The sequence below is a fragment of the Homalodisca vitripennis genome, chromosome 2 (genome assembly GCF_021130785.1).
Source record: "Homalodisca vitripennis isolate AUS2020 chromosome 2, UT_GWSS_2.1, whole genome shotgun sequence".
NCBI lineage: Eukaryota > Metazoa > Arthropoda > Insecta > Hemiptera > Cicadellidae > Homalodisca > Homalodisca vitripennis.
The window spans coordinates 62,071,902-62,099,875 of record NC_060208.1 but is presented as its reverse complement, the minus strand read 5'-3'; the positions used below and the strand labels follow the sequence as shown (position 1 = coordinate 62,099,875).

Genomic DNA, 27,974 nt, shown 5'->3' with positions numbered 1-27,974 from the left:
TAACAGATTTTCTGCATATATTAATCACTTGGTAACCATAATACCTTAATTAGAAGTGTAGCCTGTTCCTCATGGGTTAACTGCTTGTTTTTGTTAGCCGTGTTTATAAATCTGTTATTAGTCTGTTATCATTATTCTTTAATTATATTGAAAACTGAATGTTGCCGTTGATGAATAAATTAGGTCACTGTTTGAATCTGCCGCCTTCTTATCATTCCCGCTCAGCCCCTCCCCATTCATGTCGTCAGTATGCCCTACCGCCAAGATCTTGAAGTACCATCCCATCGTACCACACGCATACAGTGCTAGCTTCTCTTTTTACTTTAGGTTATTATTAAGCCATTGGCTTTCGAATGTGATAAAATAGTGTGAATATTTAAATTTGTGATTTTACATAGTAAGTTTCAACGATGAGTTATGGAAGACCTCCGCCCCGGATCGATGGCATGATATCACTGAAAGTTGGGAATTTGACCTATAGGACGACATCAGATGATTTGAGACGAGTGTTTGGTAAATTTGGTAGTGTGGGTGACGTTTATATTCCTAAAGACAGATTTTCAAGAGAAAGCAGAGGCTTTGCATTTGTTAGGTAAGTGTGCACGTAATTATATTTAACCAACTAAGTTGCACTATTTACATTACGACATATTTATCCTCTCCCCACTCCGCCATTATTTTATTTTTTATTTGACTTTGGTTAAATAATAATAATAAATGTAATATTCTCTATAAAACACGTATTTATCGTATTATAGTAGATTTGGTCACGGAAGTACACTATCGATATTTAATTTAAAAGTACAGCTAAATCTGAGGAAAGGAGGAATGAAATCGTTACAATACTGCCAGCTGTAAGAACCTGATTTGACCAATTTCCGGTTTACAAAACCAGTCACCTTAGTCACGGGTACTGTTTCCGCTTTTGCCTTCTTTCTCGTTTGGTCCTCGTCTGTCTCGCCATCTTGCGTGGACTGGTGCAGTCTGTGTAATTTTCATATTTTGTGTTGGATTTTGTGCTGAAATTAAGTAATTTTTTAAAGAGTTTAATACAATAATCAACGAGGATGAGTTACGGAAGACCTCCACCTCGTATTGAGGGAATGGTTTCTCTCAAAGTTGATAATCTTACATACCGAACAACGCCAGACGATCTTCGACGCGTTTTCGAGAGATGTGGAGAAGTTGGAGACATTTACATTCCTCGGGACAGATTTTCTAGGGAGAGCAGAGGCTTTGCCTTTGTCAGGTAACTGAATTGATTATTTTTAGAATTTGGTTACTTCCTCTAATTTAGTCTTCAACCAGACAAGGTGGACTAGGCCACTATAGCTTAGCATTTTCTAGCAATTAAGTTAATAATGTGGTAATTAGACACGACAGTTAGGAAAACCTGTATTGTGTTGAATTAATCAGTAATGTAGGCCTAGCCTATTCAACTTCTCATAATAGCCTGTGGAAGAACTTAGTTTTAGATTTTGAACCTAATAGGCTATAGGCCTAGCCTAATGGCTTTCAACCCAGTAGGGCCTATCTTCTATAGAGAGGCATCTTGTGACACATTCTTTACTGCACTGATGATTACATTATATGTTATGTTTAGTGGAAATTGTTATTCTATATTTGGCCTAGTCTACATGGGGGTAGAGTACTATATAGACCCAGATTTTTTATATTGATATTATCAAAGGATATTTAATTATTACACCCATGATATAATCAGCCAATAATAGTTAATTTGAACAAAAATAAATAATATGCACTAACTGTACCCACATTTTTATATTCTAAACACAATTTGTTTTTTAAGTAAGGCAATTATAAGGTCAAAGTCCGACCTGCAAATAATGATTTTGACATTATCAACGTATTGTGCTCATCCTCCTGAACAAAAATATATATGGTTTTAGGAGGTGCAAATGATAAATGAAACATGGTTTTAGGGGTATATTCATAAATAGTTTTTAATGCCCTCTTTGTGTATCTGTAAATATGATCTGCGGCCGGGACTGATACCGTATCTGTTATGTGAGCGTTCCAGAGCAGAAGTCAGTGCTTCACATGATATCGTGTACTGTAGTTTGGATTGAGTGACAATCATGGATCAACCATCCATTAGTTCGACGAATCTTAGTGAATTGTGTGAGCCTGAGTGTTTTCTCGAGACAGATTATGGTTTGGTGACCACGTTGTTACATTTGAAACCAGTGAGACAACGCTATATTTTGTTGAAATTTGTCTCAACCCGATAACAACTAATTAATTTGTACCTTGAAATTAAGAAAAACCTTATTCATTTGGGTCAAAATTCTGCTCATTTCAGTATTATTTTTCATTTACGTTATAAAGATGGCGCCGCATCTGATGACGTCATCGCGAGTTTGACTCACTGTCACAAAAGGTCACGAGACACCTGACGTGGCTGTACAACATGGAAATATAGCCCCATGTGTGAACAGTTGTTCCATTTTCAATGTGTTCTACAATGCTTCTGATTTGCACCCTCTCAAAGCTTAAATATTGTTTTGTTCTGTAGGACGATTCCAATAAGTTGATAATGCAAAACTTGTATTTTGCTGCTCCGGTTGTTACTTTCACTATTACCATAAGTAATTTCTTTTAATAAAACAGACAGTTAACTTAGAAAACTATAAAAAATAACATTAAAAGATGATTTACTGGGTCTTTCTCAGTTTCAAGGTGTTTGTTTTGTTGTTATGTTTTCTTTATTATTTGAATGTAATTTTTCCTATCACCTGTCTTAATTTTATCATTTAATTAATGGTTATGGTCTTTATTATTTATGATATCATGTAATTATATAACCCTCCATCAATGTTAGACGAATAGTGACTAGTTGTTAAAAGATGTTGCTTCAATGTTTAACAGCTAGTCAGTAGTCGACTTTGCAGTCATCTATTTAATAAAAGGTTTGCTATCGAAAATAAAACTTAAGTAGGCTAGGACAAATACTATACCAAATTAATTGTGATATTTCACTGATTAATGTGACGTATAGTTTAATGAATAATCATATGTAATAAGTACGCATAAAAATTATAAAGTTGCAATACAAATGTTGGTTTGCTGTGTCTAGTTGTGCACTTCGAGAGAGCGTGAAAAAACAGGACTTTTTCCCTTATATTTTTGCTGCAGGAAAATTCATTTAGGAATGAGTTCGGTTACATCACTGCGTTCAGAATTTATTTCTTAACAAGATCATCTGCTTTCAACATCTGTTTGTTGATATATGTTGCAAAGAAAGACCTTCGACATAACCGTTGTTTGCGACGTGTCTCGTAATATTATTAGAGTTGTGTTAGTATCAATCGACATCAAACTTTTCCTTGTGAAATTTGCCATTATGTGGTATAGCCTACCTATCTTCAAGGAATAAGTAAATTATAAGTGTTTATTTTATGATCAAACTTTATAAATTTGAGAGGACTATAGCCGCTATATTGATAATGGTTTATTTGTAATTTATTTATTGTACAATAGTTTAGTGACATTCACAGGTTTGTGGGCTAAATTGTGATATAAAAATCGTTATACCTAGGCATACACCTAGATTACAAATAATGTTTATTTCATTATTTTTTATTTATTATACACAATGAGTTAATTGTAATTAATTTAACTTACTTAATTTTAATACTTTCACTGCCAACAACGTCTTTTGATGGCGCCAACTTTTACAGCAAAGAAAATGCACTTCAACGTATTTAGACCACTTTGGCATTGGTAGTCATTCACCATTTCCATCTTTTTATTTCTTACTGTATGGGTTATGATCTATAAACTGTTGTTGGCAGTCATCTGGAATATCGGAAAAAAGTGATTTGTTTACAAACTCGTCAGGGCAGTTGTCGTTTTGTTATCACTCTGCTAATTCGTCTTCTTCATTGTTATTTTTTTGCTTGCTATTACTTTAATTTACAACTATTGTTTTGTGAGTAAATACAATTAATCGTGATAGCATTGAAGACAATCAAGTGCTAGAAGAGTTACACAGATTTTCAAGAGTGAAAGTGATTATTATTCGAAGATGACATAGATAATAATCCTTATTCTACTACCGATGGACTTGTTGATATTGTTTTTACTCAGAAAACAATATCAGCATACTAGTAATAAAAACATTATATTGTTGTGTTTTGTAAATAAGCTAATTGGTTTATTACAGAATTTTACAGTTTATTATTTATTGTCAGTTTTTGATGATGGCCCTGGAACAAGTAGGCTAGCCCCCATACATAAATTTAAACATAAGTGGATTTCAATTGTAGGTAAATATTTGTAGCTATAGTGCCGGTAATGAAAATACTCAATACAGCAAATAATAGTGAGAAATTACAAAAAAAAATTGATTGAAATTTTAAAACAAAACTGTTTGACAATAGTTATGCATGAGCATTAGTGTAGAAAGAGGAAGAACTCAGCTATAAAAAATATAAAACCAATGTTTATGTTACAATTGGTTAAAAAAATTATATTTATCTATAAATCATTAAAACTGGTGTCAGTGTTAGAGAGTTGTCAAAATTAGGAGGCGTCAGTGAAAGTGTTGAACATTTTCTGACGGTATTTTATGGTTTTTTCTTTACAACTTTTATTTCTTGACAAAACTCATCTTACAATTTGTAAAAAACATATTTAGATAAAAAAGTATTAAAAAATTATTAATATTTTTCAGAACTTTTATGCTCCACAACATAATAATGTCTCAAAATATACTTAGCATATAGAAAATATCCAAAAAATGTTAGAATGTGAATATTTAATTTTTTGAAAAACAAAATTTTACTATTTGCCAAAAACAATTTACAAATTTTAGGAAAGGTGGAATTTTTACGTTTTGCATTAAAAAAACCTTTATTCAAACATTTTGTATATAATTAAAGTATAAAGTAATAAATATATTTCTATTTTTTTATAAGGCTTGAGGTTTTTTTTCTCTTAGTCCTAGGTAAAACTGACTTCATAGAAACCTGGAACTCATGATGGATTTAACTAATTAAATATTCTTGCTACTCTTCAGTCTCTTCTGTGTCGCCTCATATCATAAAACAGTGAAGCATTATAAAAAATGAAAATTATTTAATTGATGTTCAGATGAGACTATTGTGGGGTAAAAGGGTCTGGCGATTTTGCTGCCACAGCCAACAGCCTTGATCCGTTGGCGTTTGGGCCAAATAATAAATAGTAAGAACTCTACAAGTGGCAAATATTATCTCCTCTTATGCTCATTATTTCAACAAATGCGGACACCGTTGGACGCTACCGCCACTTGCGGTTTGTGTCATCCCCAATACCTAAAATCGATTTCTGTTTTATAAATTCATCTGTCCATTCCTGCACGCATCATTAGTGAAATATGAAAAAGTTTTAAATAGTTTCACCATTTTTCCGGACAACAATTGCCATCGTTCAGTGAAACAAGAAATTAATTTCTCCTTTATTGTCAAATTGGGTTTTGTGAGAGGAATTTTCCTGAGTAAAAGACTGGCCTCACAATGAAACCGGTCACCCTGTTCCTCAGATAACTGTGAAACAGCTGACTCGATTCCAGTCGTTACGAAATCCAGTGCCTTTACCGATTTGTATCACAGAAAAGTTTAAACCCTTGGATAAAACTGATATTTCTGCTTCATTGAGGAGTTTTGAAGAGAGGTTGATTACATTTTTATTATTTGCATCCGTATTCACCTTGCCATCTTTAATCACATTGTTTGGGCCTAATTTTTTTAAAGTTTGGAGATTTACTTTTTCTTGTCTGTTTCAGAGACTTTTACATCTACATTTATTAGAGAGCTTGCATCTTAAGTTAACTAAACACATTAATAATTTAACCTTTTTGCATAAATGTAAGGTTGAAAACCTTATGTCTATAGGGTTAACTGTAAAAACTCCTTTTCATAGTAGGAAAGCCAGTAAAATTTTGTCTTCTGCTTCTAAATCTTTACTTAAATAAAGAAATGCATATCATCATCATCATGAAAGATGCCTCCTCCAAAATAGTATTGAGTGTAAAAGAACTGAATTAAAAACCTTGATAGGTACAGAATTCTACACCATTCTCAAAAGCATCCAAAATAGATGTAAAAAAGTTTCTGAAACACAAGAAAAAGAAAATCTCCAAACTTGAAAAAATTAGGCCCAAACAATGTGATTTGCCTAAACATGGCAAGGTGAGTTAAGACGCAATAACTTGGCAACAGATGCTAAAGTGCAGAGTCCTAGGCCAATGCACGTGTTCGTGGCGTGTATTGGCTAAAATCCGTGCGTATAAAACATCAGCCGCGAAATTGCTATTTCTGTGGTGTAAAACTGTGAAAGAGCTGTGAATTTGAAAATTAAGATTGAGAGGAAACACTGATTTACCTCTTAAAACTAAGTTATGGTCGCCTACGATTATTTCTTTAACAGACCACTTGACAATTTATATTATCTTCTAATAATTCAAATTAAGCTCAATCCAGCTTTCATCTGTGTAAATGAGTCAAATCTTACAATACATAGACTTTAGATCTAATCAAGCCTTAAATGATTCCACATACAAATTTAAAGGAATTTTGGTTGACACAAGCAATGAAATGAACTAGTGTATACAAAATACTTTCATATAATTTTTTTTTAACATTTTCAAAATTTAAGACTCATTATTATTTTTATTATACTGGCTGGCTGTAGTTAAGAGATCCATAGAAAATGTTAAAATGTTTCAAACAAAATGAAAAATGGTGGGATATATTATGTTGATTGCAGGTTTTACGACAAGCGTGATGCTGAAGATGCACTTGATGCCATGGATGGTCGTCTTCTGGATGGCAGGGAGCTGAGAGTACAGATGGCCCGCTATGGCCGGCCATCCTCGCCCTACAGACGCAGCAGTCGCCGCAGCAGACGGTAATCTTTCTAAACTGTAATATTGTGGTTACGCAAGAATAATAAGTCAATTTTTAAAATTTTCAATTCAACTTGTTTGGTTTTAAAAACTCACCCAAACATTACCAGAATGCTAAAAAGTTAAATGCATTCTAACCTGTTTATCTAGGCTTCAGGAGAAGAAGATATTTCTTTTCTCCCAGGAGGTCCATTCTTTGCTTTCAGGTGACGAAGGCTCATGATTGAATCTGTACTATGGAATTTGAAATATTTTGATGACCCCAATTTCTTTTTTCAAAATGTTTACAGCTGATGTAACTTTTACCTGGAAAGCTAATTTAATTTCAGAAGAAATGTTAATATATGCCTTTGGAGAATCTCCATGCACCACTATCGGTACAGTGTTGCTGTGACTGCCTAAACTGGCATCCTAAACACACACTTACATCTACATGTAAGTGGTTTCTTACGATCTGAAGCTTTTGGAACCTAGTCTAACATGTGTTTGCAATCTCATGGTGGTGCTCTATCCAATTTTGAAAGTAGGTACTCTATCCAATTTTGAAAGTATTGTAAGGGACCACTTAAATGCTGATTATACCCAGCAGTAGATTGAATGTGGGATAGCCTCTCCATGCATTATATACATAGTACATTACTTCTGTATTATGACACCAGATGGGATTTCCATACTTATTTTAGTCTCTGTGGACTCACAAGTTAAGATAAAACAGATAGTTTAAAAAGATGTTATAATTCCATATTTCAAGACAAATTTAATAATTTACAATGGGAGTGGGAGGGATAGAGTGTGATATACACACTTTACTAAATTATATATATCTTTCTGCATTAATTAACCTAATGCGACTGGCTGTATTTTTTGTATAAATTATCTAATACTGCAGTTAAATCGTTAAAGTAAATTTACTTTGAATGAAAAAGAAGTATATACCAATATTATTGGTTATTTAAATATCTGTAAAAATTGTCTTTTGAGACCTTATACAATGTTACTGGTCTCGCTCTAACTATATTATGTTTAGGGTCATCATACCATGAAGAATAGAAAGATCGGTAATTTGTACAGTTAATGTGTCAATTTTATTTTGTATGTATTACAAAGTGAATGTTTTTGAGACAATTTAAGATGATTATAAGTGTCAGAAAGTTAAACTTGTAATAATAATAATAAAAAATTAGAATAAAGCTAACATCCTCTGTCATATCTACTATTGTATTAGTAAAACATTTTCATTTAATTTCAAAAGTTTAGTAGAAATAATCATATTTTTTAAGTTGACTTAAATTGAAATATTCTCTTGATGTCCTTATTTTTAAGATAGTCTTGCGTAATGATGTGATGGTTCTTCTTAGAACTATTGTATCACTCAATGTATTTGGCTAGCTAAGGATTAATACTGTGTTTCATTAGTTCAGTGTTGATTGTTAAGTGTTACACACAGAAAGTTTGAAATTTAGGCCATGCCAAAGCGCAAATCACCATCAGCTTCAGGGCTGTGAGAACCCAATTTATCATTGTAATGTGTTTCAGATCACGATCTCGTTCACGTCGTCGATCCCGCTCTCGCAGTCGTTCTAGGTCTCGCTCACGCCGTCGTTCATACTCCCGCAGCCGCTCCCGCTCACGCTCTGACAGCAAGAGCTCCAGGGGCCACTCCCGCAGCCGATCCAAGTCCAAGTCCCGTGCCAAGTCCGGCAGCAAATCCCGTTCCAGGTCAAAGTGATGTGGTAAGACCAGAATTATACATTTTCACATTATAATACATTTTGTATAGAGAAGTGTTGTCTTATATACTACAAACTTGTTTTTGTCTTATCGCTACAGAAAAGAACAACAGACAATTAAATGTGGTGAAGCAGGAAAAGTTTTGAATAAGGAATTAAAAAAAAGGAACCATTTTAAAAGTTTTTATTCCATTTTGGCCATTTAACCCTTAGATACACGCACCAAACGGAACAATAACAACTTGGTGGGTGGATAATTCCATTTTATTAAAAAAACTTGATCCTATTAAGATCAATTAACGGTTATTTAGCATTTAGGATATATAAAGATATTATATTTAAATTATTTTTATTGAGATTAAATGTAACCCCAACTATACTATAGTTTTAATAGTTTTTATATCACTAAATGTCTTTGAATTCAGTAATAATTCAATCCGCAACAGTGTAAGAAAGAAGAAATTGCCAATTAACACATCTTGCTCAGACGATATCCGGTAATCCTTGTTGTTTTGGTAATTTGTGCTGGAATTTCACTATCGTGCATGTGCAACTACTTTGTCTGCCAAGTATTCATATACATAGTATGGCTTGTAATTTTAATAATTTTTTACAATTTATGAATGTTTAAATGTGTCTAAAAGTAGGCCTAATGGTTTTTATGTGCAGAATATTCGGAGCTCTTGTTGGATATTTTAGACCATCGTACAGTAGGCTCATTTTTAACTGTAGTTGGATTTTCAATTTTTTTAATCTTTTTTTTTTTATTAAAACAAGTGTTTTTTTTTCCCCCCAAGATGTTGGCTATTTAGAAATTAATGCAAAATACTTGCATTTTACAAATATTTTACAAGAGCAACTTATATTATGAACCCTATGACTTTAGTGAAGGTATATAAGCATGTGCACTCGGTAGTATTTGAGCCAGTTCTCTGCGCACCAATTTAAATTATTTTGGTGAAAAGGCTTTTCTTACCCCTTAAATTGTAGGCTAGTAGCATTCTAATTTATTTGAGTAATAAATGTGTTGTTAACCTCACTTAAATGAATTTACTGTCCTACTAAAAAACAGTGGTATCCAGCATACCCTGTACACGTTTTTCTATCCTGTCTGTCTTATCTAACATTTTTAAAATATAATGAATAATCAAATGCTTTTTTTCTAATTTAACATTCTAGACATGTTTAACAGTTTAGATTTAGACTTAAGAGTAATATAATTTCTGCAGTCTCTGAATTTGTAATGGAAGCCTTTAATAGGTCGCAGAAGACTGTTGAATTAGTTTTCAGTAAATGGCCTGAAACTAAACAGTAATAAAACACAAATCATAAAATTTAAAACTTGACATAAAAAAACAAGCAGACCAATTTGACATGTTTTATAAAGACTCTTACTTATCAATGGTAAAAAGTGCAGTAGTTGAAGATAAAACTAGTAGAGATCCTGTGGCCTACTGGATACTAAAATATTAGTTAATTAATTGGTTAAAACAAATACCAAAAACAGGATAACTATGATGTTCATTAGTATTACTCGCTTAGTTATTTGTGACATTGAGTTGTCTGCTCTATCATATACTCATATAAGGCTTAACATTGTCATTTTTGTAGTATTTTGTCTTATAAATTTAATATTTATTTATATATTGTTTTTTATTTTTCAGAGCTGTGAGATGCAGTGAATAATGAGATTTTTGGACTGTAACCACCCAAATAATAAAGGTACATCTACCGTATATATTCACTTAAGAAACATTATACTAATGTTTATTTTTATAACAATCATATGTTAATTTTAAACTTAATTTTTGTTTCAATTTATTGAAAATTTTCTTAGATAAGTTGATATTTAAATTTGTTTAGTTTTATTAATTGATGAAATTATGTTACAGTTAACATTTTTTACACAGGATGAATTTCTCTTGGAATGTAAATTAGAATTTTTATGTCTTGAGTTCTATATTCCTAAGTTCAAAATTTTCTTGATGCTCTCAGAAGTTGTACACTAGATTAAACTGACGAGACAATAATGTCTCTATGTGTGTTTATGGTAGTTCCACAATACATTATCACTTCTGCTTATGGATGTTTAATTGTTATTGATAAACTTAATTTTAGTGCTTATTTGTAATTTAGAATAAAAAATGGTTTAATATTTGTAAAAAATACACTAATGTGGAGTTCCATTTGTATCCATGTGACTTATGTTTCTACCCATTCTTCTGCCTCTATTAGCAACTACGTTTGCTCATAGCCTATCATAGTGCTCTCTTTATTCTAATGTTTTCTCACTGGTATAAGAGAGAAAGAGAGAGTAAGTATTTAGTTTTATTCTTTAGGTGAAAGTAACTTAGAAATAACGTATTGTAAATATATGTAAGTGATTTAAGTTTTGGCATTTTTGTAAGTCATAAATATTGTCATTGAAACTCTCTTTCTGTGGACTGTTCGTCAAACTTCACTTCTTTGCTTTTGTATTGATTAAATGAAATTTTATAATGATTGTGTAATTTTAAGTCATTTTGAAGCTTATGGGATTCTAGTTTTACCACTCAAATAACAAAATCTTTGTAAAATTATAAATAATAGTAAAAAGTTACAAAATTTAAAAGTTGTGGAAACTGAAGACTGACTACTAAAATAACTATTTGTTTCCAGGTTCTACCATTTGTCTAGTATACGTGTAATATGTCTTTCTATTGCAGTTTCTAAGTTGTCAAATTTTTACAGTCCACAGAACCTTAAGTTAAGGTTCGAATTGTTATAGCTGAAAGTTCAATAAAGGTGCAGAGTTATGCTGTCTTACTCTATTAGAAAAATGGGTAATTTTTTATTGAAACTTAACTTTCCTAAAGGATCAATAAACTTTTGCAAGTTTAATCCAGGTCGAATAAAGTTTAGCAGTAATCGTTGCAATTCATGTAGATAAGGTTTTTTACCTGATGGAGGAATGCAGTGGTCACAAATTGTGTTATCAGGGCTCACTAGAAAATCACTTACCATTGCAGTTGAAAATAAAGGGAAGTTCCCATTTTGTTAACATAAATTTACTTATCAGATCATTAGAAAATTGTGTGGAGTACATATAAATTTTAAGTTAGTTTCAAAAACTGTTTTAAAGAAATTAGCAACTTACAAGTAAAAAAAATTGTTTAAAATTAATAATAGACTCTTATAGGAGGTTTCAGTCAGTTAACTGTAACAATTATTGAAATTAAAATATTTAACATGTCGAAGATTTATAATTAGTAAATATAATGATGAGAGAATATATAACTCTGGGACAAAATGTAAGAACTGTTAGGCACTTTTATTGAACTCAGCTTGAAGCTCTCGTACAGTGATATGTCTGTTGGAGGACTAACTGTGTTGTCTTGGTGCCCAGGCAGGAGTGAGGGGTGCTGTGTCAGGGGGTTGGCAGAATGCTGTGGTGCTAGCGGGTTAGCGGCTGGCGGGGTTTGCTGTATGCAGTGGCTACCGATCCAGACCAGATTTTAATGAAAGCTGCCATTTACCAGTACAGTTCCCAGGCGCAGTTCCAATCGAATGTAACGTATTAAGATTCATCTCAACACCCTCCATGACGAAGTTGTTGAGATGATTCCAAAGTGATTTTTGAAACCCAGCTTTTATTGCTTGCCAAATTGATAAATCATACTCGTGGAATGATGTAAATATTAACAAAAACTTCCTCGATATTTCCCGATATACTGGTAAACTGGTCTTGGCAGAAAATGAACGAGAGATGACACCACGCAGTAACAAAAAAAATTGGGTGGGGAACAACTAGAAACGGTTATCTTTAGCCCGGAAACGTACATACTTGTTAAAATATCTTGGGCTCTTTTGTCAATTGTTGCAGGTAATAAATTATTTCCAACACCATGGAGGTAAGTAGTTTAGTTGTAGTTGTGTGACTTACATCAGCTGTAAAGCTCCTCTGAGGCGTACTCAAATTAATTCAGTAATGTCTATTAAAATTAGTAGGCTATAATTTGGAAATGTCTGGGAAAAAATTAGTGTCATAATTTGGCAAACTGTTAAAAAATTGATGTAATTGCAAATAAAGAAGTATGAGAATGAAATCTGACGTGCAGCCTTAAATTACTATGAATGTTTGGTTAAATATTCTCCCAAATGTTGATTTAATTGGGCATAGACTTTAATTATTGGTCCTTGTTGTAATGCTAACAGCCAGTGTCATTATTTGTTTTAATTGCCTAAGAAAAGTCTTCATAAAATTTGTCCTTTTGTAACAATTATTTAAGTATTTTATTATGCCTTATTTTATTGATTAAAATTTCAAAAAATATTTAGGATAAGTTTGAAAACTCTGAAGATTTTATAATAAAATACTATTAATGTAGTATGGATTCTTAAAAATAATTCAATGGTAAACTAAGTCATTGAACATTTGTATTTTAAATTAATTTTTTCACCATGAAGAACTATTTTTATACTTCAGACTTTTATATTAAAATCCCTTTTTGTCCTGAAAAAAAAAGACAGCAGTTTAGTTTAATTGAAAACCCCTAATGGCAAAAATGTTACAATGGGATGAACCTTTGTGACATCATATAAGTTGTATGATGTTAGTGTGTTGTTGTTAAGTCTTCTTTAATTGTAGATGAAATAAATGATAATAATTATAGGGGAGCACAACTTCAGTCACGAAAAGAAGAGGAGCTAGTGAATTTTGTTTGTTCATGCGCCATGAAAGAATTTAATTGCATTAATAAAGCCTTTCAAATTAAAATGTTGGCTTGTTAAATTCTTCATTCCTTCATTTTATTATTTCAGTAACTTAGAAACTGGCAGGCAATTTTTAAATGTTTTATACCCGTACTTTAAAAATGTAAAACTATACCTACATGTGTAATACATTACTTTTTCAGGGGACTGTGAAAATATATATGGTATAAAAAACTTAAGAATACATAATCAACCACAGATTTTTAACTATAATTTTTTTAAAGTGGTGGGACTGCACCTTGTGAAAGTGTTATAATATAACAAATATTAACCCTTTTAGGACCAGACCAAAATTTGACTTGTGCAAAGAAAATTTTTGCGTTTTTCTGGCCATGCTCCAAGAACTGTGCACATTAAAAATGTGCGATTTTTCAAGCGTTTGAGAGAAACATCATATCTTCAGAACTAATTACTGTACAGATTTGTTTTTAGGCTTAAAATGTTTATAATTAAATTGTTCATTGTGAAAAAATAAATTTAAGTCATTATATAGCAAAAAACAATTTGATTTATCTGTTTATAATATAAAGAAAAGAAAAAAAAAATTGAGTTTGATCTTCAATAACTACCAAAAATAAGAATAAACTATCTGTGTATTTATTAGTTCTACATATAATTCTCTATAACTGTACAGAATTTGAAAGCCCTGGAATAAAAAATAAAAAGTTTGTAAATGAATTAAATTTTTCTGTAACACTGGTTAAAACACACTTTTCAGCATTAGCCTAACATACAAAACCTTATAGGCTACTAAGGATATTATTCGGTACTTTGGGATTATACTGACCACACCAGTATGAATAACACAAAAATATACATTTATAGAAACAAACATGATAGAACGAAAAAACTCTTTAATTACAAAATTACAAACTTAAAATAACTGTTAATGGGTTCAGATTCCGTTATATGCCCCCAACGCTTAAACTTTTTTCAATGAACTTAGAACGTTATAAAACGATGTAGTTGAGTAACAGAACTAACATTCCATCAATCAACAAGCGTTTCCAGGTGTTGTGATCGGTATTGTTGTCGCTGTTATCGGTATTGTTGTCGCTGTTATCTTATCTTTCTCGAGAATCCCGATTACGGCAGGCCGCGCGGCATCACATGATTATTTAAGTTTTTTGCACGGTACATAAAAACAAGTTGTGTGTGTTTTTTTTTTCAATAAAGAGTTTAATTTTTGTGTTTTTAGAAATGTAGGGGTAAAACACGGAAGTACAACAAAGCGACGCACCAGCTGAACGGGCGGCGAGACTCTGCAATCACGTTATCTACTAGACTGTTCGACTTTGACCTCTGTCTGAGGATGGGGAGGGGTTTGCGATAAGACAATTCCTGTTTTATATTGACGAAATTTGTTCTACGCTAATCTAGTAATCAGTAGAAGCAAAATGTCAAATAACGATTCATGTCTGGGTGTGGTCGGTATAATCCCAAAGTACCCTGACAACATTACGATGCAACATGGCTGTAAAATATTTTATTTCACCAAGCTGATGATTCCAAAGGCGTTTAAAATTTGATATCATAGTAAGAAACATACAGGGAATAGAAAAATAGTATATTTATTCCATATAGAAGATTAAAATATCTCTTAAAAAATATGAAAAGTCCACCGGTGATAAATCAGACGGCTGGTCCTTTTCGCATAGTTCGCTGCCGGCGATAAATCAGACGGTTGGTCCTTAAAGGGTTAATATCTAAGATAGCTTATTTATTCTTCATTTTATCTAGTTTGAGAAAAAATATAATCCAGATGTTATAATATGCAGATCTTGACAAAAAATTAAATATATTGTAAAAACCACAAATGATATACAACAGAGTATATTTTTTTACCATGTGTATGGTTATTATCAAATATGTGCAGAAAATATAATTCTTACACTAAATGTTTCCAAAATATTCAAAAATGTAGATAATTATATGCACTACAAAATAATAAACTATTTTAATTAATCTTGTCTAGTTTCAGAAAATATATAGCCTAATGGTGTCCAGGTTTCTTCGAAGAAAAATTATAAATATATTGGAGAACCCACAATTAGTACACGATAGGCTAAATTTGTTTTAATGGACACTGTCATTAAAAAAAATTGGATTTACTCTTGATGTTTCCAAAATTTAGAGAATAATGTGCACTGCAAAATAATATATTAGTTGCTATTCATTACCTGATATTCTGCAAATGTTGTGTAGCTCTAGATGGCGACGATCTGGGCAACATATCGAGAAACTAATCATAGTTAGCATAACATTAGGAGTGTAAAAAATTTAATTCCCGAACTTGTCATGTCTCAATTCTCTTCCTCGATCTCCAAATGTGCTGTGTCTATAGGAAACTTGGGCTGATGCTGACACGGAGGCTCTGCTGCATAACGTGCCTGGCTACAGACTTGTCTCTTCCTACTCACTCAGAAGAAAAGGCAGAAGGAACCGCGATACTAGCCAAATCAAATCTAAAAACTAACTTGGTGAAGAATATGAATCGAATTAAATGTGTCAACGGCACATATGAGTGCAGCGTTGCTGAGGTTCTTAAAGGTTGTAATTCATTTGTAGCAAAGTCTTTATACAGAAATCCTGAGAACAAAGCTCTAGATTTCTTATCTAGTTTCAAGGAAGCGCTCACCCTAATCTCTAAAAAGCATAAAGACATATAGCTGCAGATTTTAATATAGACATTTTGTTACAACAATGCCAAATCTTTAAAAACCTTACCACCTCTTTTGGTCTGAAAATAAACTTGTACATGCAACGAGAATAACAAAGGTTTCATAAAAATATATAGATAATATCCTCACAAGTTGTAGCTCCAATGCAAATTGATAGTCTTCTTTGTCTGACCACCAAATGCTGTTAATAGAATATCCCTTAAAAAAAGAATCAAAACCAAACAAAAAAATTAAGTATTTAAAAAACAATTCAATAATTACAATATTAATAATTTTTAAATAACCTTTAATTACAACTGAATATTTTCAATTATTATATGACTGAATTTGATTATTTTTATTCAACATTTCTAAAACTTTTTGAACAATGTTTCCCACTGAAACTCTCAACTGTAAAAGACAAGAGGAATAGAGCACGTTGGATGACCAGGGGAATTAGAACATGATGCAAGAGAACGAGAATTGTATGTAGATCAGAAATCACTGAACTGAGTCCAGAGCTCACTAAATACTATAAGAAGTATTGTAGTATCTTAAGGAAAGTAATTGTTGCTTCCACAAAAAATTGCAAATGACAGATTTATATTGGATGTAAGGATCAGTCCCCAAGCGATGTGGGAGGTGGTTAATAGAGAAACTGGCAAGTTAAAAAATAAAGTGGATGAAGATCTTGAACTAATAGTTAATAAATCTCCTGTAGTCAATAATTTCCAAATAGCCAATTCATTTAATGATTTTTTATTAATGTAAGTAAATTAATTGTACCAATCGAAAAATTATCGATTAATTTTCTGAACAAAGATAACAACATTTATCCAACTTTGTTTTTGTACCCCACACCCTGAAAAAGTGTTTCACATCATTCAAAATTTAAAAAATTCCAAATCATGTGGATGTGAGTTCCAACTCCCATATTAAAAGTATCAGCCTCACTTACATCAAAGCCTTTAGCTCTTTTCGTTAATAATTGCTTTTCAAATGGTATTTTTCCTGAAAACTAAAATACTCACTAATTAAACCTATTCATAAAGAAAATTACAAAACTGATAGTCAAACTACCGTACTATAACCCTTCTTCCAGTAATTTTCAAATCGCAGTCAGAATTCTTAAACGCTTTGTATAAAAATCAATTTGGTTTTAAACCAAACTAATCAACAGCCTCGGCAGCTTTGAACTAATTGACACAATTTTATGTTCAACTGACAAAAAAATATCATACTGCATCTCTTTTCTGCAACCTTTCAAAGGCTTTTGACTGTGTTAAATACAGTATATTGTTAAAGAAATTAGAATTGTATGCCTCAAGAGACTCTGTTCACAGTTTATTATCTTCATATTTATCAATTAGGAAACAAAAGGTTACAATAAAAAAAAAACTCTTCGGTCAAGTTTTCTTCCCACTGGCAAGTCGGTGATCCCCAGGGCTCAGTGCTGGGTCCAATACTATTTCTCATTTATGTGAATGATTTTCCACATAACCTAACTACATCATCTGTAGTTCTGTTAGCTGACGACACCACTCTTACTATAAAAACAAATCTCTTGATGATTTAGAGAATAAAATTAATTAAGCAACTGACGAAGCAGGACAGTGGTTCTCAGCAAATGGGCTACTGCTCAAAGAAAATAAAAGCCAATTATTAATATTCTCAACACTCCAATCGGTAAGCACGTTTATTAATTTTAACCTAACTAATATTAAAGTAACATTGTCATGTAAATTTCTGGGTTTGGTTGTGGATAATTAATTCAATATCATGAAAAGAACACAGTTTTTTTAGAAAAGAAGTTACATTGAGAACTATCTCTCATGTGGCTAGTTTATATACTGTGAAAGCAGTTTTTTACTATGGTTATGTTTACTCCCATCTGAGGTATGGGGTGGTATTTTGGGGGAATTCTGTGTTATCAAAACAAATTTTTGAAACTTCATTAGAATCATGTTCAAACTTCAAAAGCGACAATACTGCAAACCACTTTTTAATAACCATAACATTCTCACTTTACCTTCTCTATATTGAAACTCCATTAATATTTAAAACGAATAACAACTCTTTTCAAAAAAATCAAGTATTGCACCATTATAACATCAGAAATCAACCCTAACATCGATTAAAACTATTCCAGCAAGGTCCTTATTATTGAGCTCTCAAAATCTATAATAAATTACCTCCAAATCTAAAGAGGGAGAATTCCATAAAGACATTTAAAACTTCTGTAAAATGCTACCTCATTAACCGGGCATACTATTCAGTTGATGAATACTTAAATGAATAACAGTTGTTTACAAGTACTTATTATTGAATTTTTAGACTACGCTTACTAAACTTTGCAGATATGTATGTAACTATTTCTTGATTGGTTTAGTTTTAAACATTTACAATTCATATGTTTATCTTTAGCTATGCTGAAAATTATAAACCTATATGAAGCTTATAATAAATAAAAAAATGTAGGGTTGTAGGTGTAACATGGTGTTGAGAGTGACAGGTTTTGATAAATCGAAAGTTTCTTCTTATGAAAATTTTGATGTGGAAATATTTTTTGGATTTATTAGCTTTACAATAAATAAATACTAATTGTGAAGTATTACCGAAATATTGGTTTAGTTTGCAGTTCCAGAAGACATGAAGAGAAACCTAATTTTTACTGTCAAGGCCAGGTTGTCATTAAGTTTTCTAAAGTCAGATGACCTATCACCAAGATTTTGAGACAATATTGAGAACTTAAAACAAACCATAAACCACACCCATGATATTTCACTAATATTGTACCTCCAAAACTAATCAAGCTTACTAATTATAACATATCGCATATAAAAACCATGATATTACTAACAAAAACTACACATCATTCGTGACTATATCTAAACACCAAAACAGTTACCGGATATAAAATAGCTAGAAGAAGGCAATCATTCTGAGCGGTAGGTAAGTTAATGATGTCACTGAGTCATCACTGCTGCCAAAAGCATAACAAATTTCACAAATTAAATCAGCAACTGTTTGAAATGGTATATAAATAGTGGTAGTGTTGAGTTAATGTATTACATGGGCTGTTGAAACGGGTGTATGCCAGATCGACATTATAATGTTGACCGCCATTACGGAATTGATTCGGATCAATATTATAATATCGATTGCCATTTTAAGAGTTAAGACTGAGAAATGTCTGATATATGTTGAGAGAAGATTATTAAACAGTTCATCATACCAAATGTTTTTACTAATTTGTATTATATATATATATATATATATATATATATATATATATATATATAATTAGAACTTGTTAATTGGATGTCTTCAGTTAGGATATGCTAAAAGTCAATATGGAATCTAATAATAAATAAAATGTATTGTTCAATATGACATTGCAGTGCATTCACTCCCAAATATTTCACAACTTTTTAAACAGCTAAATATATTAACACTGCCTCTTTGGAGTTCACCCAAGAACTGACAAAATATATTGGTCTGGGCATGCATTATGGTTAAAACTTAAAGGATACACAGCCTGTGTTTCTCGGATTTCTATACCGAACTTTTTCAAATAACAGTTCTCCGATTTTAAAGAAGGTGTGAGCATGTCAGAGAGTGAGGGCTCGTCAGACATGTGCCAGCCACATATCCGATTAACCATATCCTCCGTAATCATGGTCACATCTATTACTTTCCTACGTGTTGGCGTGCAAAACATAGGTACATTTGCAATTACTAGACTACAGGACATTATATTTCAGAAGCGACACCCTTGCTGTTTGTGTGGTACTGCCTCATGCCTCGTTTTGTGAATTGGCGTCACATCCACCCACCAACTCCAAGCCGCTCCTCCCAACATGGTCTATCAGGGGAGTTATCTCTCTGGAGGGCGTAGAATCCACATCATCATACAACAGGAGGTACAGGGTTTGTCCAGTCCCAGCCCCTATCAGTCTGACTGTGGTGAGATCCTGGCAACAAACCTCCAGGACAGTAATGCTGTTCACCTTGTTGCATTACAAGGTTAATAAGCTCTGGCATTATTAACCTGGGTGTTAACAATTTTGACCCCTGTCATGAGAAGCCCTGATATTTTACCTTTACAAATCTAAGGTTCCTGTATCAGGGTCATGTGAAAATCTTCCGACAAAGCATCTGCAGATCACTGTATACAAAATGAGATATTTTGTCCTGTAATTTTTGTATTATAAATGAAATAATATTTATGCTTCTATAAATCTGTTTACTAGTTAAAAATTAGATGGTAACAACAGAAAAGTTAAATTTGGCCACAGAGGTTCTGCCATCCATTGGGTTAATCATTCTTTACACTTTCCAATATGATTAGCCTTAAAATAAAAGTACAGGTAGGTTGAAGTATAATTTTAAATTGGCTTTACCTTTTTTTAGATACTTAAGAGTAAGTGCACTGAGATTTCACTCACACTTCACACTTTTTTTTCATATTACCATAATATTTGTCCTTATCCCTTGGGCCTGTACACTGAAACATTTCTTTGATTTCTTACAAAATTTCATCAAATAAATTCAATATACATAATTAGTTCTGTAATAATATAGAAATAACACCTGAGAAAAAAAAAACTAGAATAAAAATGTACACAGTTCTAATGTTAAATCAATATTATTACTCGTGACCAGGTCAGTTTTGGACAGAAGGGTCGGTAGTGCATGGACAGGTTTTGGCATGGGCTAACTGTCGTACCCTGAAAACTGTGACATTAGCCTTGTCAAAATTATGCGTGGAATTACATTCCTACGATTGATATTTACAGGTTTATTTTACTCTGTATATTTCATATTTGGTAGACAGCCGATATATAACTAGTAATTATGTTAAGAAAGAAATTAAGAGTTTCAAGGCTTTTATATGTTTACTAGATGATACTCATGCCTTCGTATGCAATTTTCTGTAGAATAACTGGTGGTACGTCATAGACATCTCCTTTATATCTTTTCAAAATTGGCATGCCACTTATGAAATAAATTATGGGCTTTGGACAATTTTCCAATTTTAATTTCAATGCAGCATTCAATGATCTTTTTGAAGTGATGTTCTAATGCAAATAATAATCACAATCCTTCATTTCCTATAGTACTGTTGATAATAAAAGACTTGGTCCACGTTTTAAAATAGGGTTACTTATAAAAGGAGCGACAAACCATATATGGGAAAATATTTTACATGTAATCGTTGATAACATGTAATATGAAAGTCCCGATATAAATTCTATTATACATTCTCGTGATATAACACTAATTATCATTGATACCATTACAAAAAATCGTATAATCGAGGGTACAATCCTTTACCAGAGGAATATATCTGCTAGAGGTAAAATTCAGAAGTCAACCAAATATTTTTTAGATATTAACTAGTTAGGAAGAAACCTTTGTAGATTAATATGCTCAATCCTTAGCTACCAATGTCTCATCCATCAGTTTTTGACCACAGCGTTAAGTTCATAAGCTAATAATGCATCTTTAAGTTGACAGCCTCTGTGAAATATATCTTTCTTCCTTCTTTCCATTTTGTATTTGATGTTTCTATATATTCCTTTCCTTATGAAGAATAGTTAGGCATGACTATAGAGGACATTTTACACATAAGCAATAGTAATACTTACGGACAACACTTGAAATATTTTTTTGAGTACCATTCTACAGATTTTTGTATAGCGTTGAGTCTGTTCAATGGAGTTGTTCCATTGTGCAGATGATCCACAGTACATGTAATAGTGCATTTGATACAAAATAATCTAGTTTTTTACTGCAAATAGTTACGAGTAATTATCTAAGGGCAGGTACTGAAAGAACTGTCATTCTCTTGCTTCATTTGTTTGATTCCATAAAAACTAATTTTGAAATGTAATTAAAATTAAATATGAAACAAAAGTTTTGTACTCTAATAGTGAACTCTTTTGTCTAAAATATGAGCCTAAATTGTTATTGGGAAACATAAGGAAGTAAAAAAATGATATAAATTTTTATTTGAATTAATTAAACTAAAAAAACACTCCATATTCTTGAAGCGATTAAATTAAATAAATAATTTAATTATAGCTCCATAAACAAATAACATAGTTTTAATTAGATCGAGAAAAATGATTTATTGATTTTTCACAATTGGATTAAACTTGCACTATTAATGTTCAGTGAATACCCTTGACTAGACTATCAGTAGATTTTCCATTGGTGGGGACACCCAATAAGCAATGCCTGTACAATTAAAATGACACAGCATAGATACTTGACTAATTGTGTATTAAAAACCATAATTACGTTTTACCTTCCGTAATATTTCAAAAATTCACCCAAACTAGCTTTAACTTTCATAAAAATGTACAACTGTACATACAGCAGTAAATATCTTATATTGAAGAGGTAAACTAACAAATGATGGTATTTTTATAGCATTCTTATAATTGGCATGAAAGAACTTGGTACACAATAGTAAAAATGTTATATCTCAAAAGGATGAATCCATGCATCAAAATTAAGAACTCTAATTAAAATTAAAAACAAATAAAACAGCATTTACCATTAGTCTTAATTTGCTATCTAATTACTGTATATTCGTAATTAGGAAGCTTAAAGGGGAAAGAGCCTACATGGGCTCTAATGACCTGTGCATAGACTCAAAGTTGAAAATTGTATGTTTTTTTTTTTTTAGTTAGCAGTGTGTAAATAAATTTTATAAACATTTTAACTGAAAGATAATAAATGATGGATATGATTTAATTATTTTTGTTAATTGGTGATATTTAGAAAAAATTAAGAAAGCTAAGTCGAGTGAAAAATTTTACAAAAATGACAATGCAAATAGGAGAGGGAGGAATCCTAAGGTATATTAGCCTGTTAGTCGGAGCACTTATTATGTACTATTAAGTCTATGATAATTTTGAAGAGAAAGTAGGCATATTTGAGGATTATATTATTTAATCGTTTATCGGAAATTTCAACACAATCGTAGATAGTAGCTTATGATTGACACAGCGTCACAAAAATCCAGATAACAACTATTATATTTACAATTCAATTAAATTTAAAAGACAAATATGCTAGTGTTGCTGGTTGAGTTCTAGGAGGTGCTAATTCAATAAATGCGCCATGTCCATGCGCTGAATAAGTGCCCCCTTGGAGTCAGGGGGGTGCTAATTCAGTGCCTGGTCTGTGTCCATGTGGTGAATTAGCACCCCTTGCTGTGACGTCATAGCCCGAGGGGGTGCTTATTCCAGGTGGTGCTAAAGAAGCGTCCCCCTGGAGAGGTACTGTCCCAGTTCATTGGGGATCACTTGAACTAAGGTCAGCCCATCCCCTAAATTGTGTATTGTTTACAAAATCCTAATCCCATTCAGTTACTCAAATGAATTTTGGGGAGGCTTGATATGAATACCTGTCAGTCGAACCAGATTGTTGCCATACTGAACATGTGTCCCAATGACATTTCTGCAACAGCTTTATGGTAAATCACTTATGAATTCCCATCTAAATCAGTTGATGTTATTCGTCCATACAAATGGAGTACTAGTCTCCCCTGGCACATAAATTTGCATTATATCAATCCCTTATGTGCCGGGATTATCGGAAAAAATTAAAAGAGTAGATGGAAAGTACAACATTAGAGCCGCGCTAAAAACACATGATAATTTTTGCCAAAGTCTCTTACAAACAAAACCAAAAAGTGACACAGGATTCTAAAAATTGTGTTTGCAGTATAAAATGTACTTGCATTAGGCGAGACAAAAACCATTAAATGTAAGGATAAAAGAACACAAAGAAAACATGAGAAAGGGGCTAACAGAAAATTTAAAAAATGTCACGTCATTGTGCGTCCGAAGACCATCATATGAATTGGGATGAAGCCAACATAATACATTGGGAACAATATTTGTTTTAAAAGAAATTAATCAAGGCTTAATACATTAATTCGGCAGACCAACCATCAGTCGAAATTTGGCCGTTTTGGTTACAAATTCTCAAAAATGAACCAACAAAAAAATCTAAAGTACCAATCAGACTAGAGATTTGAAATAAACCAATGCAGAGTTAAAGTATGGTTTTAAGAAGTTCATCATGTTTTATTTACTTTAACCTAGATTGTAGTTATGTGTTAAGGTTAGTTATTCACCTGAGGAAGAGATCAGGTTGTAGATCTTGTAACATAGTGTTACTGATGTTTTATTTACTTTAACCTAGATTGTAGTTATGTGTTAAGGTTAGTTATTCACCTGAGGAAGAGATCAGGTTGTAGATCTTGTAACATAGTGTTACTGATGTTTTATTTACTTTAACCTAGATTGTAGTTATGTGTTAAGGTTAGTTATTCACCTGAGGAAGAGATCAGGTTGTAGATCTTGTAACATAGTGTTACTGATGTTTTATACCACTGAACAAATGTCAAGAAAAATCTTTTCCTTCACAATCCTTCCATCTTCAAAAACGAACGATGAATAAGTGACATGGCCTTCTTAGATCTGTAATTTTGTTACTGCATGATAACGCCAAAATCCATTCCACCAATCAAATAAAAACTTTGATTACATTTTTTGAATGGGAGCATATTGAACACACACTGTATAGTCCATACTTGATGATGACCAGTTACTTTTTGGACTACCTAAAGAAGTTTCTTAACAGCAAGCATTTCATCGGAGATGACAATGTGAAAATAATTGAAGAATGGTTATTCTTACAGGTGGAAGACTACTGTAATATCCGCATAATAAAGCTTGTAGATGTTGTGACAAATGTTAAAATGGAAAAAATCTCTTGATGGTTTATAAGAAATTAGGCTTTTCGTTCCTAGGAACTCTCTAGTCAGCAAGACTAAATCTTCAAGTATATCTTGCTAACAAACATTCTTTTATGTCTATATGAATAGGTTACCTTGTGTATTAATTGATTTCATTATTAGTGTCAACAAAATATTTATTATTTGAAGCTTGTAGCTTTGTTCTTATGACTAAAAATATACAATTAATAAAAAAACAAAATTTTTGTAATCACAATTGGCTATGAACCCATTGTATATGTATTCTCCTTCTCCCTTAAATGATACTGTATATGATTATTATAAATAAAATCTTAAAATGTTTTTTCAGGGGTTGAAAATAACACAGACTAGGAAGTTATGATCACTGTAGTTTATTCAAATTCATACACACTATGGACAAATTCACATCAATAGTACAATGTAAAATAAAACAATTTACTTACATAATACATACAATAATGAAACAAAAGTAGTATTATTAGTAAAATAGGAACGTATGAAAATTGTGCCTTATCTTCTTTTTGTAAGGAATGGTCCACAGATCAAGGTTAATCACTAAAAGGGAGTTTAAACTGATAGTTGGAGGAAAGTCAGGGGATACTTTAAAAACTTATATTTAATTTCAAAACTATTATGTTTTATTGTACAATGCATATATATATAAAACCTTTTTTAAATACCTATGACATCATCAATAACAGTTTTATCACTTTAAAATTGATGTGTAAAAGAATGAAAATTACATTTAATATAATTAAATATAAAAACTTTTATATTCTTTCAAACAATTTATGAGCCCTTTCTTATTACAACCAATGTTGAACTAAGAACATAATTGATTTTTAACTAAGGTAAAATATCTGTTAAAAGCAACTATAATTAAATACAAAAAATAAACAACATAATTCCTGAATTAAATTGTGTGAAAAAAAAAAATGGTTTGATTAATATACACACTGTTTTGAGCAAGTGGGCTTGAGTTGTTAAAGCAAATCCAACATAGGGTGGCAGTGAAATTGGTTAAATGTCAAAGCATTCACACCACATACAAAAAGTTATTTACAAGTATTACAATTTCACTACTTCAAAATTTAAATTTTTTACATAGTTGGCAGCCCTGATCTTATAATATTTTGGCATCACTGTGTTCTGGAAACGCAAATAATTGTGCGTTTTCAAGAGTTGGTGCATCACACAATACAGTATATACATTATATTTAATACTTAATGTTCATGAAGTCTTCAATCAGTCAACAACCTTTTTGTGAATATCAAAACCCTATAACTAATTTATAAAGCAAATGTGTTCTGCTAATTAATGTTTCAATAAACATGTAAAAGAATTTCAATGCAACTCTACGATTCAACAGGGCTACAGTTTAATATCTCTTATGTGGTCTTTTATGAATTATGATTCATTTTCATTTAGTAGGCAGTGTAAAAATACCCTGGCATGGAAACTCATGCCATAAATTAAATATTGTTTAATTTGAATTATGTTGTTTTATATTTCTATGTAACACTTTAATTTTCTGTACATTTTTCTTCAAAGAATACTCTGTGAATTAATGCTAACTATAACAATGAAGTAGAAAACTGTACTGGAACAATAATACTACTTTGAACTAGCTAACCTATAATGATGTAAAGCTATATTACATTATTGTTCATCTCATTCTGCTGTTCTGAACATTGTCTTTGTGTATATTTGATGACAGTAAACTATTACAAACCAAACTTAAGGATACATTAAAACATTGAGAATTCGCCAGTCCCTAACAGATGGCTGTGACGATGTGGATGGATTATGGAAGTATAATTAAAATTACAGTACCACAATTAAAGAATTTAATTTAATTAAGAAAAATATGCACATGTAAAACACATTATTTTGAACTTGTTAACTTTAATTTGAATATGGTAAGATTTAGAAATACATTACAGTAAAAGACAAACCAGGTAAAAAAAATCTTATAAAATGTTGTTTTGCAGAATTGTGAACAAACTAATGTAGCAAAAATAGCTTAATTATTAGGTTTTTGTTACTTTATCAATATCCAGGAATATGAATTTTTCAATATTTGGAGAGAAAATATTATCTGATTCTTTTATGCAATATATAGCTTAAAAATCATCACAAACCGTGATGTTTCAAGTTTCATTACCGTCTATGGCCTTAGAAGGTTAACAGATACAATGTTCAAAAACCCAGAGTAGAGAACAACTGACATAAGTGTCCAGTTTAAAAATCTTATCTTAATTATAATCACAACATTTTATTACAAATTCTTAACACTTACAGAAATTCTATTTATATATTATATATATTATGGTAGCATCTTTGGCATGAATGTAAAAAAACTACTATACACAAGGATAGGTTGGGGGGATCATCGGTACGGGTCCCTAGCACACTCTTTGTGCTGGTTATGTTTGTACTTTTACAAATTGCCTGAGGAGCTTTCATCGGCAGCAAATCTCTCTTGCGCTCTGGGTCAACAGAGTGGTTTGGTGAAGCTAAATTATAAACAACAGCAAATTATGAAAGCAAGATTAAAAATGTCCGCTTAGAAGCGAGAACAAGCAAAAAAATAACTCAGGTCCCGAACGTGGGAAACAGAAACAATCACATCCCAAACTGTAGTTGAGCAAAGAACCTAAGTCGTGAACAATCATACAATTTCAAATTAGGCCTGTCCAAGAAACTGCTTGAAACGTTTTTACTAATAAATATTCAAATTGTAACACTGAGTTAAGTAGGCTTTCTGTAGAAGAGCTTAAATATACTGTTTACATACAATAAAATGGTTTATGACCTATAAAGATATAATATCAACATTAAAAAAATTATAATGCATAATATTTATATATGAACATAATATACAACATTTTGGTTATTGAAATGAGAAATGTAATATTTTTAAATTACAACTAGAATAAAAATTTATAAATACAATATTTACAAGAAAAAGTATTGACAATTCGTTGCACAAATAGGCCTATCTTGCACAACCGCAGGACTAGATTAAATTAAAATAATATTGATTTTTGGCTGTGTAATTTTTATTTTTATTGCTATTAATGCAGTTTAAGAATACAATTTCGCTTCTGATCCATAATATAGT

The 27,974-nt window shown here is 31.6% G+C and overlaps 1 protein-coding gene across 3 annotated transcripts; it reads left to right on the top strand.

Moving 5' to 3' along the window:
- The first annotated feature begins 252 nt into the window (after positions 1-252).
- Positions 253-13,393, top strand: LOC124354044 (serine/arginine-rich splicing factor 2). 3 transcript variants are annotated; one of them, XR_006921653.1, is made up of 5 exons: positions 921-1,249; positions 6,769-6,909; positions 8,444-8,640; positions 10,302-10,359; positions 12,023-13,393. XR_006921653.1 is itself a non-coding variant. In XM_046804207.1 (4 exons), exons 1-3 carry the CDS (start codon positions 411-413, stop codon positions 8,634-8,636), a joined length of 516 nt encoding a protein of 171 aa, XP_046660163.1. In that variant the 5' UTR covers positions 253-410; the 3' UTR covers positions 8,637-8,640; positions 10,302-10,829. The 3 variants fall into 3 exon arrangements, 2 of the variants coding, with proteins under 2 accessions (XP_046660163.1, XP_046660162.1); XM_046804207.1 differs by lacking the exons at positions 921-1,249; positions 12,023-13,393 and adding an exon at positions 253-592 and having other exon boundaries at positions 10,302-10,829; XM_046804206.1 differs by lacking the exon at positions 12,023-13,393 and having other exon boundaries at positions 10,302-10,829.
- The last annotated feature ends 14,581 nt before the right edge of the window (positions 13,394-27,974 follow it).